The 15,764-nt window shown below is 39.3% G+C and overlaps 1 protein-coding gene across 4 annotated transcripts in view; it reads right to left on the bottom strand.

The window, feature by feature from the left end:
• LOC124607036 (tonsoku-like protein) overlaps nt 1–15,764 on the bottom strand; it is a 276,592-nt gene that overhangs the window by 199,289 nt on the left and 61,539 nt on the right. For all 4 annotated transcript variants that reach the window (XM_047139207.1, XM_047139205.1, XM_047139204.1 and 1 more), the window contains one exon: nt 11,416–11,607. In XM_047139207.1, the coding sequence (XP_046995163.1) occupies nt 11,416–11,607 (192 nt within the window). The remainder of the gene's footprint in view (nt 1–11,415; nt 11,608–15,764) is intronic.

The following is a 15,764-nucleotide window of genomic DNA, read 5'->3' on the forward strand; positions in this document are numbered from 1 at the left end:
TGTACAGCAGGCAGCTATGAACTTCTTCATGCAGCAGAACACAGCATTTTACCCAATTGGTATCTTCAAGCTGGAGCATCATTGGGGTAATTGCCTCAATGCTCACTGTGATTTTGCCTGATTGGCATGCTGACTATAGGATAAACAAACCCTTATAACAATAACAACATCAATCATAGTGACAATTGAATGGTAAATTTCTGAAGTTATGTACAGCAAAATGCACATTAGGAGCACTGCCGACATTTTGCATAACATTTTTAGTAATGCACAGAAAATGGGCTTCTAATCAATTAAGAAATTTTATCTGTGAACTTGACTATATCCTACAGAAAAAAGTGAACTGTTTGAAGCTTTTGAAAACAACTGCTTGAAGTTGTTGAAAACAGATACTATACACTAAAATCATACTCACACATAAAACCGTAAACTGAGAATTTTTTGTGGGAATCAAGTGTTACCATTGTTGGTGGTCGAGCCACATTCGGTGAGAATTCTGTTGGTCATGTTGAGGAAATGTGGACAAAGAGGGCAAAAAGAACAAAACTGCAAACAGAAGTCTAAAAAGGGGCATGTTAAAGAGACGCGGAATGGAAATAGTAACCCACTGTTAAACAGTAATGAGGGCTTCAACAAGCAGTGCTCCCAGTAAAATTTAGCGCAACTAAAATGTGTGCAGGGGCAGAATTTTGCTTTGTTTGCTTAGTGGATGGAAACAAACATAAACCTTTATTGGACATAGGTTCGCAGGTGTTTGAGGACCTCACATGGGGAAAAGGAAGTTGTGCCCACTATGATGTAGATTATTTGGAACAGGTGGGAGTGACATGCACTCGCTAGGGTCAACAATGCTGTATTTTCGGGCAGTGGGGGAACATTTCTGGGAGTATATGGAAGTTTTGCCTCTTACAGGCAATGGTTACTATGAGATCTTAAGGTCAGACTTCTTACATGAACATCATGCTAAAATTGAACCTATATGGCATATAACTAAACTCTGTGGGACATCATTCCCTGAGAGAAACTACCACAGCTCCACACTGCCACAAGGTTCATCTCTCCGGAAAGGGGAACCTATACGACTGTGTGCAAGGCCTATAAGGATTCATTTATGGGAAAAGTACAGCATGGTACAGTGAAACTACTACAGGTGAGCATAGGTGCTTTGCTGTTAACTGTTTTGTATATATTTCAGCCACTAAAGGATTTGAGGAACAAGATAAAGCATGGTGTTTTGTACACAGTAGTGTGGTGTGTATACAGGAATTTGTAGGTGAGCAGGTAATTTTGGAACCAAGGACATGGACTTGTCTAAAGGGTTGACAGTCACCAATCTGCATAGTTTAGGGAAAGATGATTTGGATAGAGTAAAGCATAAGCAAGCTGCCAGGTTAGCTGCATTGCAGGGAGAGATGAGACACTTGGAAGGAACAGGTAAGTCAGCAAGGGAGCAGTTGCTCGCAGAGTTTGAGGAAATGGGTCTTTACCAGTGATACTGGTGACAGCTTGAAATCCCAACTGTGAATGAACTGTCTGCGTATCATAAACTGTACAGAATACCACATCATCACAACTGCTGATGGAAGAGTTCACTAATAAAAATTACGAAACAGTATTACTGAAGTAAGTACTAGTTTTTAGGGAGCACCAGTAACAATTGCTTCAAAAAAAGAATACAGATGACAATAAACCCTATCAGTTTTTTTGTGGTTACAGTATCTTAATATTCATAGAATTACAGATACTTATCTGGTCCCAAATCACCAGCTAGAAGTCGCACCAGAGGATTGGTCAAAACATTTCTAGTTCCTTCAGCACACTACCAATACCAACAGATGTCATTTGGATTAAAGATTGCACCAGTCACATTTCAGCAACTGTTAGACAGAGCTTTGTGAGGATTACAGTCAAAGCACTCTATAGAATATTTGGATGACATAACTGTCTTTGTGAAGGACATGGAACAATGTGCTAGAGTTAAGAGAGGTGTTTAAGCAGTAGCTTGCAGCGTATGTAACAATCAGTAGAAAGAACTGTCACTTTACACTACAGTAAATAAAATATTTAGGGCATGTCAGTAATTGTAAGGGAGTCCTGACTGACCCTGACACTGAATAAGGAAAAGAAGATACACCCAGCATATTACTATAGAAAGTTTGTCCAAAATTTGTAGAGATAGCACAACCTTTCACTCACCTACTGAGCAAAGGAGTGAAGATTTATTGCTCACTGGATTACAAGGATGCTTTCAGTTAATTGGAAGAATTATTAACAACTGAACCAGTCTTGGTTTTACCAAATTATTATGCCTTGTTGCACATATAATCTAGCGATCGGATGTGCACTGCGTCAAGAAAAGGACAAAGCGGAACATTTGGCTGCCTATGCTTCACGTCAGTTGAATAAAGCAGAAGCAGAAAATGCTGAGCCTCATATATGGCATAGCATAATTTCGGTGTTATTTATACGGTAGGAAATTTAAAGCGATAACTGACTATGCAGCATTAAAATGACTATTAAGTTTGAAAGCCCCACCGAGCAGGTTAAAGCATTGGGCAGTAGGTTTGATTTTGAGATAATCTGTCAACCACGCGAAAAATATGGTAATGCAGATGGCTTAAGTCAGAAAGTTAATGCATTGCAACAGGTATGTTCTACCACTGAAAAGTGGCAGAAAACAGAGGAAGACTGTAAGCTATTTGCAATTTAGCCATGATTCGTTGTGCACAATGCAGTATTAGAAAAGCAAACAATATTCCAACCTTGTGTTGTGGGTCTCGCAGTGTTGCAGGCTGAAGAAATGAGACAGATGAATGATCATGTGTTGGCAGGACATGGGGATCAAACAACTATGGAACAAAGTATAACCAAATAATATTGGTGGCAAATGCATAAGCAAGATGCAGTACAATATGTAAAGACCTGTGTACCATATTCATACAATTAACTAAACTGAGTCATCAGCATATTCCACTGCAGATATTACCTGAAGCCTGTAAACCACTTGAAATAATCAGTTTGGACAACTTTTGTCTTTTTGGGCAAATGCCAGCAAGGAGGCACTATCTACGAGGTGCATTCAAGTTCTAAGGCCTCCGATTTTTTTTCTAATTAACTGCTCACCCGAAATCGATGAAACTAGCGTTACTTCTCGACGTAATCGCCCTGCAGACGTACACATTTTTCACAACATGATTCCATGGCAGCGGTGAAGGCTTCTTTAGGAGTCTGTTTTGACCACTGGAAAATCGCAGAGGCAATAGCAGCACGGCTGGTGAATGTGCAGCCACGGAGAGTGTCTTTCATTGTTGGAAAAAGCCAAAAGTCATTAGGAGCCAGGTCAGGTGAGTAGGGAGCATAAGGAATCACTTCAAAGTTGTTATCACGAAGAAACTGTTGCGTAACGTTAGCACGATGTGCGGGTGCATTGTCTTCGTGAAACAGCACACGCGCAGCCCTTCCCGGACGTTTTTGTTGCAATGCAGGAAGGAATTTGTTCTTCAAAACATTTTTGTAGGATGCACCTGTTACCGTAGTGCCCTTTGGAACGCAATGGGTAAGGATTACACCCTCGCTGTCCAAGAACATGGACACCATCATTTTTTCAGCACTGGCGGTTACCCGAAATTTTTTTGGTGGTGGTGAATCTGTGTGCTTCCATTGAGCTGACTGGCGCTTTGTTTCTGGATTGAAAAATGGAATCCACGTCTCATCCATTGTCACAACCGAAGAAAAGAAAGTCCCGTTCAGGCTGTCGTTGCGTGTCAACATTGCTTGGCAACATGCCACATGGGCAGCCATGTGGTCGTCTGTCAGCATTCGTGGCACCCACCTGGATGACACTTTTCGCATTTTCAGGTCGTCATGCAGGATTGTGTGCACAGAACCCACAGAAATGCCAACTCTGGAGATGATCTGTTCAACAGTCATTCGGCGATCCCCCAAAACTTCTCTCCACTTTCTCGATCATGTCGTCAGACCGGCTTGTGCGAGCCCGAGGTTGTTTCAGTTTGTTGTCACACGATGTTCTGCCTTCATTAAACTGTCGCACCCACGAACGCACTTTGGACACATCCATAACTCCATCACCACATGTCTCCTTCAACTGTCGATGAATTTCAATTGGTTTCACACCACGCAAATTCAGAAAACCGAATGATTGCACGCTTTTCAAGTAAAGAAAACGTCGCCATTTTAAGTATTTAAAACAGTTCTCATTCCCGCCGCTGGCGGTAAAATTCCATCTGCCGTACGGTGCTGCCATCTCTGGGACGTATTGACAATGAACGCGGCCTCATTTTAAAACAATGCGCATGTTTCTATCTCTTTCCAGTCCGGAGAAAAAAAATCGGAGGCCTTAGAACTTGAATGCACCTCGTACTAGACCACTATTCGCACTACATGGAAATCGTGGCTACTCCAAATTAGCAACCTACACAGTGGCCCAGGGCACAGGATTGTTGAAGTTTAGTGGTCTAGAGACTTTAGTTACACATCAGGGCACTAACTTCATGTCAGAGTTAATAAAGCAGCTTTATTATTTCATATGAACTTGAAAACTGGATACAAGGTTACATCCAAACGCAAATGGGAGAAAAAAAAAAAAAAAAAAAAAGAACGGGTTGATCAGACAATAGTGAAGACGTTAAGTCATTATATCAAGAGTCATCATCATCATAATTGCCATATGCTATCACCCCACATGTTGGTGACTTGTAATTTTTTGGTTTACGAGAATAAAAGTCTAATACCGTATGAGGCAGTTCATGGCCAGAAAATGCCATCACCAATCGAAGTAGTGAAGTCTAAGGTAGGGAAAAATGGAATCGGTTCGGAATTTCACAAGAACTTTACGAAACAAATACAAAGACCCTGTAACAGCAGGAATGAACAGGGCAATGGAATGTTAAGTTACCTAAGTACGTTGTAAGCAGTGGGTGATGTTAACGAACCATTACATATTGAAGAGAAAAACGAAAAAATTCTTCACTTGTTATCAAAGTCCATAGCAGTCCTTGCAGGTGAATGTCAAACTCCAGCTTCTGACATGAACAACAGTTGTCTACGTTGGGCGTATTCGAGCCTTCCCAGCACACCAGAATCTTTATCATCATTACCAATGTCGGTCCCAAAAAAGGGGAGGAGATAAGTAGAGGCAGATAGCACTACAAGTTTAGTAGGCCACTCCTGTGCAATATACACATACATTTTCTTACACTTTACAACGTGCAGTTAAGCCGATATAAAGAAGAAGGTAGAGGGATTGAGGCTTTCCTATTTTAGGAAACACCACAAGCGGAGGCAGCCACAAAGAGCATCATAATAGTGGTGCTGCTGCCCTTCTGCAGTCATGGAAAGAGTAATGTATTAAAAACTTTTGGGGGTTTTGTAAGGTGCATTTTTTAAATATCTGACATACCATGTTTCACAGTAATGAGAATATATAAAGTGAATGATGTACAAATGATGTAGAGTTTTTGATTTATTTATAAGTACAGCATGCGTATGTTGTGAGACTGTACCTTGAAGCATTGGGTGGCTATACCACTGTATAATTACTGAGTCAGGTGTTGACAGAGGACAAGTAACAATGTTAGTTTACAAGAAGAATTTCATTCTTGTGATGTGTTAACAGTTAATTGGGGATATAAAGTGGGTTGTTTATTTGAACTGGTTAGTGAATTGTTAGCATAGCAATAATTTTTTTCTTTTTTTTTTTTTTTTTGCAATGAAATTCAGATGACAGGAGATAGTGTTTGTCTATGTTGTTGTATGCATATGGTGTAAAAGATGTATAGCAATGGGTATTTTCAGGCTGTAGGTTTAGATGAAATATTGGGAGAGGAAGTAAGTAACTGTAGGCAGACTGCAGCACTGACGAAATTTTGATACTTGAATGGTTTTGGTGTGCAGTTATTTTTGTACATACTAGGACAAAGAATATTCTGCTAGTTGTACCAGATAAGAAGTGCTATGCGTGTATGACAAAAGAGCTGCAGCGAAGCCAAAGGGAGCAGAGTATGATATGCCCTTCCAGGATGGTGCAACTGTTGTGGAGAAGTGCAACATAAGCTATTTCTTGGGCGGACTGGCACAAGGGGATGCCAACGGAGAATTCTTGCAACACAACCACGCTTGGATAGGTCATTCAGTAGAACACTTGCCTGAAAAAAAGCAATGGTCTCAAGTCCAAGTCCCGTTCCAGCACACAGATTTAATCTGCCAGACAGTTTCAAATCACTGCACACTCCACTGCAGAGTGAAAATTCAGCACGGAAACAATTCACAAAACAGTGGCTGATCCACCTCTCTGCAATACCATTTCTTCCAGGAATCCAAGTTCTGCAAGATATGCAAAAGAGCTTCTGTGAAGTTTGGAAAGTAAAGAGATACTGGCAGAAGTAAAGGTATGAGGACAGGTCATGAGTCACACTTGGATAGCTCGGCCAGTAGAGGATTTGCCTGCCAAAGGCAAAGGCCCCAAGTTCAAGTCTAAGTCCAGCATGCGGTTTTAATCTGCCAGGAAGTTCAAGATTGACAAATCCATTGATAAAACTAGTCAATTGTCCCATCACTAACCCTAACATTCTGTCACTGCATCAACTCAAAATAATTCTAAATAGCGAATCTCATAAGGCTGACCAACTATTAAGTATGAAAAGCTTTTTCTTTAGATGGTTAGAGAAAAATATGATGAGAAGAAATGGTTGAAAGTTACAACAGATAGTTCACAGAATGAGAGAGTAATAAACAAAAGGAAAACTCACTTGAGAAAACTTTTAATTAAATTATGAGACAGACTGGCTGACTAGTACTTAAACTTCAAGAGGTGAAATTCTTATACTGCCTACAGAAAAACTACAAAGCTAATGTTACACCAAAAAAATATATACTACTTTCAAAATGCAGAAAAACTTCTTCAAGGATTGTAAAAATCGTACAGGGTTATTCACAAGAAAAGGAATTGAGAAAATAAATACTATTACGAAAGAATGTTTTCATTAAATTTATGTCATTTAAAAGTAAGGAAACCGTAATTTATTTCTTGCTGGCGAGCTCCAATTCTGCGCAAACATTTCTGCAGTCTCTTACATAAATTGTGTGTGGTTTGAAGTAACATTTAACAGGAATTTCGGCAACTGCTTCTCAGAACATAGCTTTCAATTCTTCTGTCACAGCAGGTTATCAACGATACAATTTGCTTTTAAGGTGACCCCACAAAAATAAATGATTTGCTGATGGATCGTGGGATCGAGGAGACCATGACAATGTAATCGTTTCTCGATGTAATTGTTGCCAAACAATTATTATACAGCAGCCATCGACACTCGAACTGTAATGACACTGATACGTATTGCTGAGACCAATTGTTGTCAACTATTTGTGGATATATCTGTAATTTTTGAGAATCTACATCTACGTGGTTACTCTGCAATTCACACTTAAGTGCCTGGCAGAGGGTTCATCGAACCATTTTCATACTACTTTTCTACCATTCCACTCTCAAATGGCGCATGGGAAAAAAGGAACATCTAAATCTTTCCATTCAAGCTCTGATTTCTCTTATTTCGTTATGATTATCATTTCTCCATACGCTGGTCGGTGTCAACAAAATATTTTCGCATTCAGAAGAGAAAGTTGGTGATTGAAATTTCATAAATAGATCTCGCCACAAAGAGGACTGCCTTTGTTTCAGTGACTGCCACCCCAACTCGTGTATCATATCAGTGACACTCTCACCCCTATTGCACGATAACATGAAACGAGCTGCCCTTCTTTGGACTTTTTTGATGTCCTCTGTCAATCCTACCGGATAAGGATCCCACACAGCGCAGCAATATTCCAGCAGACGACGGATAAGTATAATGTAGGCTGTCTCTTTAGTGGGTTTGTCGCATCTTCTAAGTGTTCTGACAACCAATCGCAGTCTTTGTTTCGCCTTCCCCACAATATTATCTATGTGGTCTTTTCAATTTAAGTTGCTTGTAATTGTAATTCCTAGGTATTTAGTTGAATTGACAACCCTTAGATTTGTGCGATTTATCGTATACCCAAAATTAATCGTATTTCTTTTAGTACCCATGTGGATGACCTCACACTTTTCTTTGTTTAGTGCCAATTGCCACTTTTCGCACCATACAGAAATTCTCTTTAGATCATTTTGTAATTGAAATTGATCATTTGATGGTTTTACTAGATGGTAAATTATAGCATCATCTGCAAACAATCTAAGGGGGCTGCTCAGATTATCACCTAGATCATTTATGTAAATCAGGAACAGCAGAGGGCCTATGACACTACCTTGCGGAACGCCAGATATCACTTCTGTTCTACTCAATGATTTACCATCTATCACTATGAACTGTGACCTCTCTGAGAGATAATCACAAATCCAGCGAAGGTTTTAATCGTGGACACATACCAATCCAATGTGACTACAGTTGCAAAGGCCTACTACGCAGTATGTTGACACCTCACACCACAGGCAACTTTATTGCTTTGCAATGGATGTTGGTGTAGATCAGTAGGATTTTCAATCACGAAAATTGTGTATATTAATGAATCCATTAGGAAGGGAATGGGATTTGTCCAACATCCACAGGCTGTTAACAAACTCATGGTCATCATTTACCTTTTCAAGAATCTATTCTCAGAACTGTCACCACCTTAAGTGATCATTGGGTCACTTCCTGGATGACTGCAATGTTTATGGATGATAACATTAGGGTCAAAATTCTCTACATGCAGCTGCCAAACCATCACTGTTTTATGTTAACAGAATCTTCCGTTGGTTCTTTGTAGAACAACATTATAATAAATTAAAAGCACCAGTTTGCTTTTGTTCTACAATATTACTTTTATTTTTGTTAACCGGTTTTCGGCTTACAAGGCCATCTTCAGCCATTTACTGAGTTACAAGGTTTGCAAACAATATTGGAAGAGAAATAATATGTGTAGACTGAAGCAGAAACATACAGTAAGTAACATCTTTGACTGAGTGATGGTAATCCAATGAAAAAGTAATAAATTGAACAGCAAATAAATAAAAATGGAGTAGACAGGAATAACTTGAACACAAAACAGGAACAGGTTCCATTAATAAACAAAACTAATAAAATAAAATAAAATTAGTACTTGACAAGGCTACATGAGAAGGTATAAAACATGGAGAGTGATACATGAACCAATTAAAAGAAGAAACAATTATCAATTTAGCTACAGGATACAAAAGGAACTTATGCAATATCAATAAGATTTTTTAAAAAAATGCAGGAAAATGGAGGTGTTTGAGGGAACATACAGTAAAATGCAATCTTTGAGAGTGTGGTGGTAGTGCATTTTAACATTAACATTGCATTAAAAACAGTGGCTATGTAACAGTTTGCATTACATAAATGAACAAAGTAAACTATGAACAACATTTGATGAGACAACTACAAGAGGTGTTAAACATGGGCAGTAATATGAGTACCAGTTAAACTTAGCCTTAACTATTGAAACTAGTCTATATGGAATACACAGACAACTTCGATAAAACAAAAGCTTAATGTATACAGGAAAATGGGAATATGTAGGAACAAACAGTGAGGGAAGTAATGAACAACAGAGATGATTATATAAAGTTTAGGAGAGGGCAAGTGTTAAGCTGTGTATGGTCATTTAGGATTAGATCTGGACTGTGAGCAAGATGTTTGTTAATTTCCAGGGCTTCCAGCAGGTTGAGTTTATGGCCTTTGTTTGCTAAGTGAAGTGCATGTGGCACTGGCTGGTAGTTGTGAGCCTCACTCAGAACATGCTCAGCAAATGCAGAGTCAGAATTCTGCAACTTATCTTTGCCATTAAAAACACATTGGGCTGTTGTGTTCCTAACCTAGTAGGAAAGCCTGTATTTGGGGGCTTTGAGTGCTTTGGCGACAGTCTGTGATAGCTCACCTAGAAATGGTAGTATACACCATTTTCTGCAAACAGTGGATGGGGAAGCAGGTGGGGCATAGAGGAGGGGTATAATTTTCCATTTTTGTTTCCTGTGCAAAATGGGTCAATAAGAACTGGACTGTAGCCACTGGCTGTGGCAATAAGTCTTATTGTATGTAACTCTGCTTTAAAATCATCTCTAGGCCTAAGGATAGATATGAGACGGTGTACCATTGAGTGAAAAGCTGCATGTTTGTGAACTATGGGGTGTTGTGAGCAAGAAGGTATTACTGCATCTGTAGTTGTAGTTTTTCTACAAATTTTGAAGTAATGTGTGCGTGTGTACTGAAGTCAATGGTGAGATCTAAGAAGTTTATAGATTTGTTACCAATCTCCATTGTAAACTGAATATTTTTATGTTGACTGTGGTTTTTCAAAAGTGTGTTGAGTTGTCTTGTGGTGCCAGTCCACATACACAGGACATCATCTACATATCTAAACCAGTATTTGATATTTGCACTCAACGGTTCTGTTTTTAGAAAATTTTGTTCAAAATTGTCCATAAATATTTCAGCCAACAGTGGACTAAGAGTGGAACCCATAGCTAAGCCGTCTAATTGTTTATACAGAGTCCCTTGGCACTGGAAATAGTTCTGTGCCAAGCATGTCTTTGTGGCCAGTCTCAATTCATTCAATTCCACAGGATTGACATAAGACTAGCCATCAGCTCTGTCAGAATATCAATGCATTCCACCACTCGTATGTTGGAAAAAAAACTGCAGACATCAAACGATACTACTTTATCACTGTGTGAGACAGATACACCTTTTAACTTTTTTACTGGGTCCACAGAATTTGAAATGCCATGCTTTGGTTTGAATTTAGTCTTGCTCTTAATTGGGACATCCAGTTCACTAGCTAATTTGTAAGACGAGCAGTGAATGACAATATAACTGGACGAATAGGGACATCCTGTTTATGCAGTTTAGCAAGCCCATAAACTCTAGGAGGCACTGGGTTCATATTAGATAACAGTTTTGCTTTTGCACGAACTGATTGCATATTTAACATCGTCTCTGAATAATTTTGTAGGGTCTTTAGGAAGGACTTGGAAGACTGTGGTATTCAGGAAAACATTAACTTTATCCACATAATCACATCTGTTCTAAAACACAATACTGTTGCCTTTATCAGAACAAAAGCAAACTGGTGCTTATCATTTATCATCACAGTTTTGTAAAAGCTTCGATGGCAACAGCACATTGTGAACACTATAAGTACCCATGTTAAATAAAGGGCAAGATCGTGTGAACTGGTTTCTATATGTTACCCAGGGTTAACAATCACCTAGGGCTACCAACACAAATATCATAATTTCCCATATCTCTGAATCTCACTATGTGATACACTGCATTTATAACTGCAAAATATACACAAAATAGCCCTTCACTTTTGTGTAATTAATTTATACTCACTGTCTGCTCCTATGAATCTACTTACCTCAGCTTTAGAAAGAAGTGCATCACAGCTGAGCAATGCTTTGTCTGGTAAACGATCAGCAATATCAAGAGCAAGATTAAGTAACGTGAGGGCTCTTGATCGGTTATTCTGACGAACTAGAAGTGATGCCAATGAACAATAACAACGGTACAAGTCTTCATACAAATCATTCTGTTTGTTGATGGCAATGGCCTGTGAAAAAAGTTTCAAGAACAAAATATAAATTCATTTCAAGGATGAGAAAGTATTTTATGTACAATCCATCACTAATTACGGATGTAGTCTACAGCTGTGACATGACATTCTCAATTATAATAATGTGGTAACGATAGTAGAGTTATCATTAGAAAAAATATGGAGAGGGAGTATAGCAACAAACAATTCTAAGTGCAGCGAAATATTTTTTTAATCTTTCCTGAATACCAACAAATGTGGACATTTCATAGTTTATTCTTCATATTAATGTATCTAAATTAGAATAAATAGTTTATATGAGGTGACTTACCGAACAAAAGCGCTGGCAGGTCGATAGACACACAAACAAACACAAACATACACACAAAATTCAAGCTTTCGCAACAAACTGTTGCCTCATCAGGAAAGAGGGAAGGAGAGGGGAAGACGAAAGGAAGTGGGTTTTAAGGGAGTCATTCCAATCCCGGGAGCGGAAAGACTTACCTTAGGGGGAAAAAAGGACAGGTATACACTCGCACACACGCACATATCCATCCACACATACAGACACAAGCAGTAAAACCCACTTCCTTTCGTCTTCCCCTCTCCTTCCCTCTTTCCTGATGAGGCAACAGTTTGTTGCGAAAGCTTGAATTTTGTGTGTATGTTTGTGTTTGTTTGTGTGTCTATCGACCTGCCAGCGCTTTTGTTCGGTAAGTCACCTCATCTTTGTTTTATATAATTTTTCCCACGTGGAATGTTTCCTTCCATTATATAGAATAAATAGTTTTAGATACAACTATTTTTTTAAAATAATTGTTTATGGCAATATTTTCTCAAAAAGTAATTTATTAATGGATTTACATTCCCCTTTGACTACCTTGTACTGTTATTGCTTAGAGTGGTCTGTTATACGTGTCTGTCTTTGCTGGTGCGTCATTCACCAAAGTTTCTCAGCTGCATTTACATTTCATGGTGAGCAGTTGGCAGCTGGTGCAAATGTGATAGCTAAGTAGTGTTAAATTTGATTGTGCATTATAGTGAGTTATTATTTTTAGTAATTTTTAACCATATTTCTTGTGAAATGTCTGTAGAAGAAACTTTCAGAAAGTTCATTTACTGTGCAGTATCAAATTTTTGCTGCGTCTACCAGTGGACAGGTGAAACACTCATTTTAAATATTGTGAAAAGGACAGATAGCTAGTCACTGCAAAGATGACACACTGAGTTGCAGGCAGGCACAAGAAATGACCTTCAGAAAAGAATACACATGCACAGTCACACAAATAAGCATACCTTACACACACATGATCACTGTCTCCGGCCACTACAGCGGGAATGCGTGCGTAAGATGTGCTTGCTTCTGAGAATGTGTGTGTGTGTGTGTGTGTGTGTGTGTGTGTGTGTGTGTGTGTAATTTCTTCTCTGGAGAAGGATATGGCTCAACAACTGTAAAAGATTTAACTGTGTGAGTAGTGTGAACTCCGTTGTAGGTTCTCAAGTAGTGGGTTAAAGTGTGACATTTATGGGAAGTGTTTTCTTAAGGGGGAATACAGTGGGCATTTTATGGAGATCCTCTCCTGGAACTGCACGATATGTAGCAAGACTAAGTTAATGGAGGTGCAGCAGCATATTTGTGCCCTTCAGGTACAGTTAGAAAACAAACAGGGAGGAGCTAGACAAGATGATAAGGGAAAAGGGGGCTGGGGAACTGACAGTTAGTAAGAAGGCTGCTAAGAGAAAAATATACAGTAAAACCCCACTTTTACATTCCCAGAATTAATGTTTGTGGAAGTCCGAGATTGTGATGCCTTGGTTAAGACGTAGTTGCGGCGTCTTAGAAATATGGTGATTTGCCTTACTTCTGTTGAGTGAATTTGGGGACAGCGTGAGGTTTGCAAAGTGTTCCTTTCTATTATCTTCCCCAGCATATTGCTGTCTGCTTATGTGCCTTACCTGCCTTTATGGCAATTAGAACTCTAAAAACTACTGGCTCAATCTTCCTGTGTGCTTAAGCTCCAGTTGTGGGTAATACTAGCAGTTACTAGCACCATGTGCCGAATTGTCATGATTATCTGGAAGGTATCTATATCTGATTTACACTAAGTAACCACCTGGGTGCAGTTGGTTGGGTTCTGAGGCTGTGGGTTGCGCCGCCACTTGATCAACAGTTCTCAGGTAGCAGTGGAAAGGTCGGCTGGGGGGAGGGGGGCAAGGGGGAGCTGGGAGGGCAAGGGGGGGGGGGGGATGCTTGACACAACACTGTACCTGTCTTGGCTTTCTTTTTTAATCATGTACTTTTTGAAATGAATATATCTGTGCGTGTGTCTGTGATCTTTTGGGGAACTGAATGTAAATGTTAAGGTCATTGTTTCATTAAGTTTTCATTTCTTTGGTGACTGGTGTAATACCAAGCAAACTGTAAATCAAATAGAAAATATGATAAGCCGAATTGTTAAATTGTTTGTCACATAGATCCTTCGTGTGGTACCTGTTGGGTTGAAGCATAGGTATTGCATAAAATTTTTGCATCGCTCTTCTGTCACACAACCTTGTACTTAAAAATGTAGATTTTCTAATAATTACGTGGTATCTCATTATAGGAAGTGAAACTTAGTGAGAAGCAATTAATTCTCAAGGTGTTGTGTTGTGTTGTGTTGTGTTGTTGTTGTTGTTGTTGTTGTTGTTGTTGTGTGGTCTTCAGTTCTGAGACTGGTTTGATGCAGCTCTCCATGCTACTCTATCCTGTGCAAGCTTCTTCATCTTCCAGTACTTACTGCAACCTACATCCTTCTGAATCTGCTTAGTGTATTCATCTCTTGGTCTCCCTCTACGATTTTTACCCTCCACGCTGCCCTCCAATGCTAAATTTGTGATCCCTTGATGCCTCAGAACATGTCCTACCAACCGGTCCCTTCTTCTTGTCAAGTTGTGCCACAAACTCCTTTTCTCCCCAATTCTATTCAATACCTCCTCATTAGTTATGTGATCTACCCATCTAATCTTGAGCATTCTTCTGTAGCACCACATTTCGAAAGCTTCTATTCTCTTCTTGTCCAAACTATTTATCGTCCATGTTTCACTTCCATACATGGCTACACTCCATACAAATACTTTCAGAAACGATTTCCTGACACTTAAATCTATACTCGATGCTAACAAATTTCTCTTCTTCAGAAACGCTTTCCTTGCAATTGCCAGTCTACATTTGATATCCTCTCTACTTCGACCATCATCAGTTATTTTGCTCCCCAAATAGCAAAACTCCTTTACTACTTTAAGTGTCTCATTTCCTAATCTAATTCCCGCAGCATCACCCGACTTAATTCAACTACATTCCATTATCCTCATTTTGCTTTTGTTGATGTTCATCTTACATCCTCCTTTCAAGACACAGTCCATTCTGTTCAACTGCTCTTCCAAGTCCTTTGCCGTCTCTGACAGAATTACAATGTCATCGGCGAACCTCAAAGTTTTTATTTCTTCTCCATGGATTTTAATACCTACTCCAAATTTTTATTTTGTTTCCTTTACTGCTTGCTCAATATACAGATTGAATAACATCGAGGAGAGGCTACAACTCTGTCTCACTCCCCTCCCAACCACTGCTTCCCTTTCATTCCCCTCGACTCTTATAACTGCCATCTGGTTTCTGTACAAATTGTAAATAGCCTTTCGCTCCCTGTATTTTACCCCTGCCACCTTTAGAATTTGAAAGAGAGTATTCCATTCAACATTGTCAAAAGCTTTCTCTAAGTCTACAAATGCTAGAAATGTAGGTTTGCCTTTCCTTAATCTTTCTCCTAAGGTAAGTCGTAGGGTCAGTATTGCCTCACATGTTCCAATATTTCTACGGAATCCAAACTGATCTTCCCCGAGGTTGGCTTCTACCAGTTTTTCCATTCGTCTGTAAAGAATGCGTGTTAGTATTTTGCAGCTGTGACTTATTAAACTGATAGTTCAGTAATTTTCACATCTGTCAACACCAACTTTCTTTAGGATTGGAATTATTATATTCTTCTTGAAGTCTGACGGTATTTCGCCTGTCTCATACATCTTGCTCACCAGATGGTAGAGTTGTCAGGACTGGCTCTCCCGAGGCCATCAGTAGTTCTATGGAATGTTGTCTACTCCCGAGGCCTTGTTTCGACTTAGGTCAATCAGTGCTCTGTCAA

Source organism: Schistocerca americana, chromosome 3 (assembly GCF_021461395.2).
Source record: "Schistocerca americana isolate TAMUIC-IGC-003095 chromosome 3, iqSchAmer2.1, whole genome shotgun sequence".
NCBI classification, from domain to species: Eukaryota; Metazoa; Arthropoda; class Insecta; order Orthoptera; family Acrididae; genus Schistocerca; species Schistocerca americana.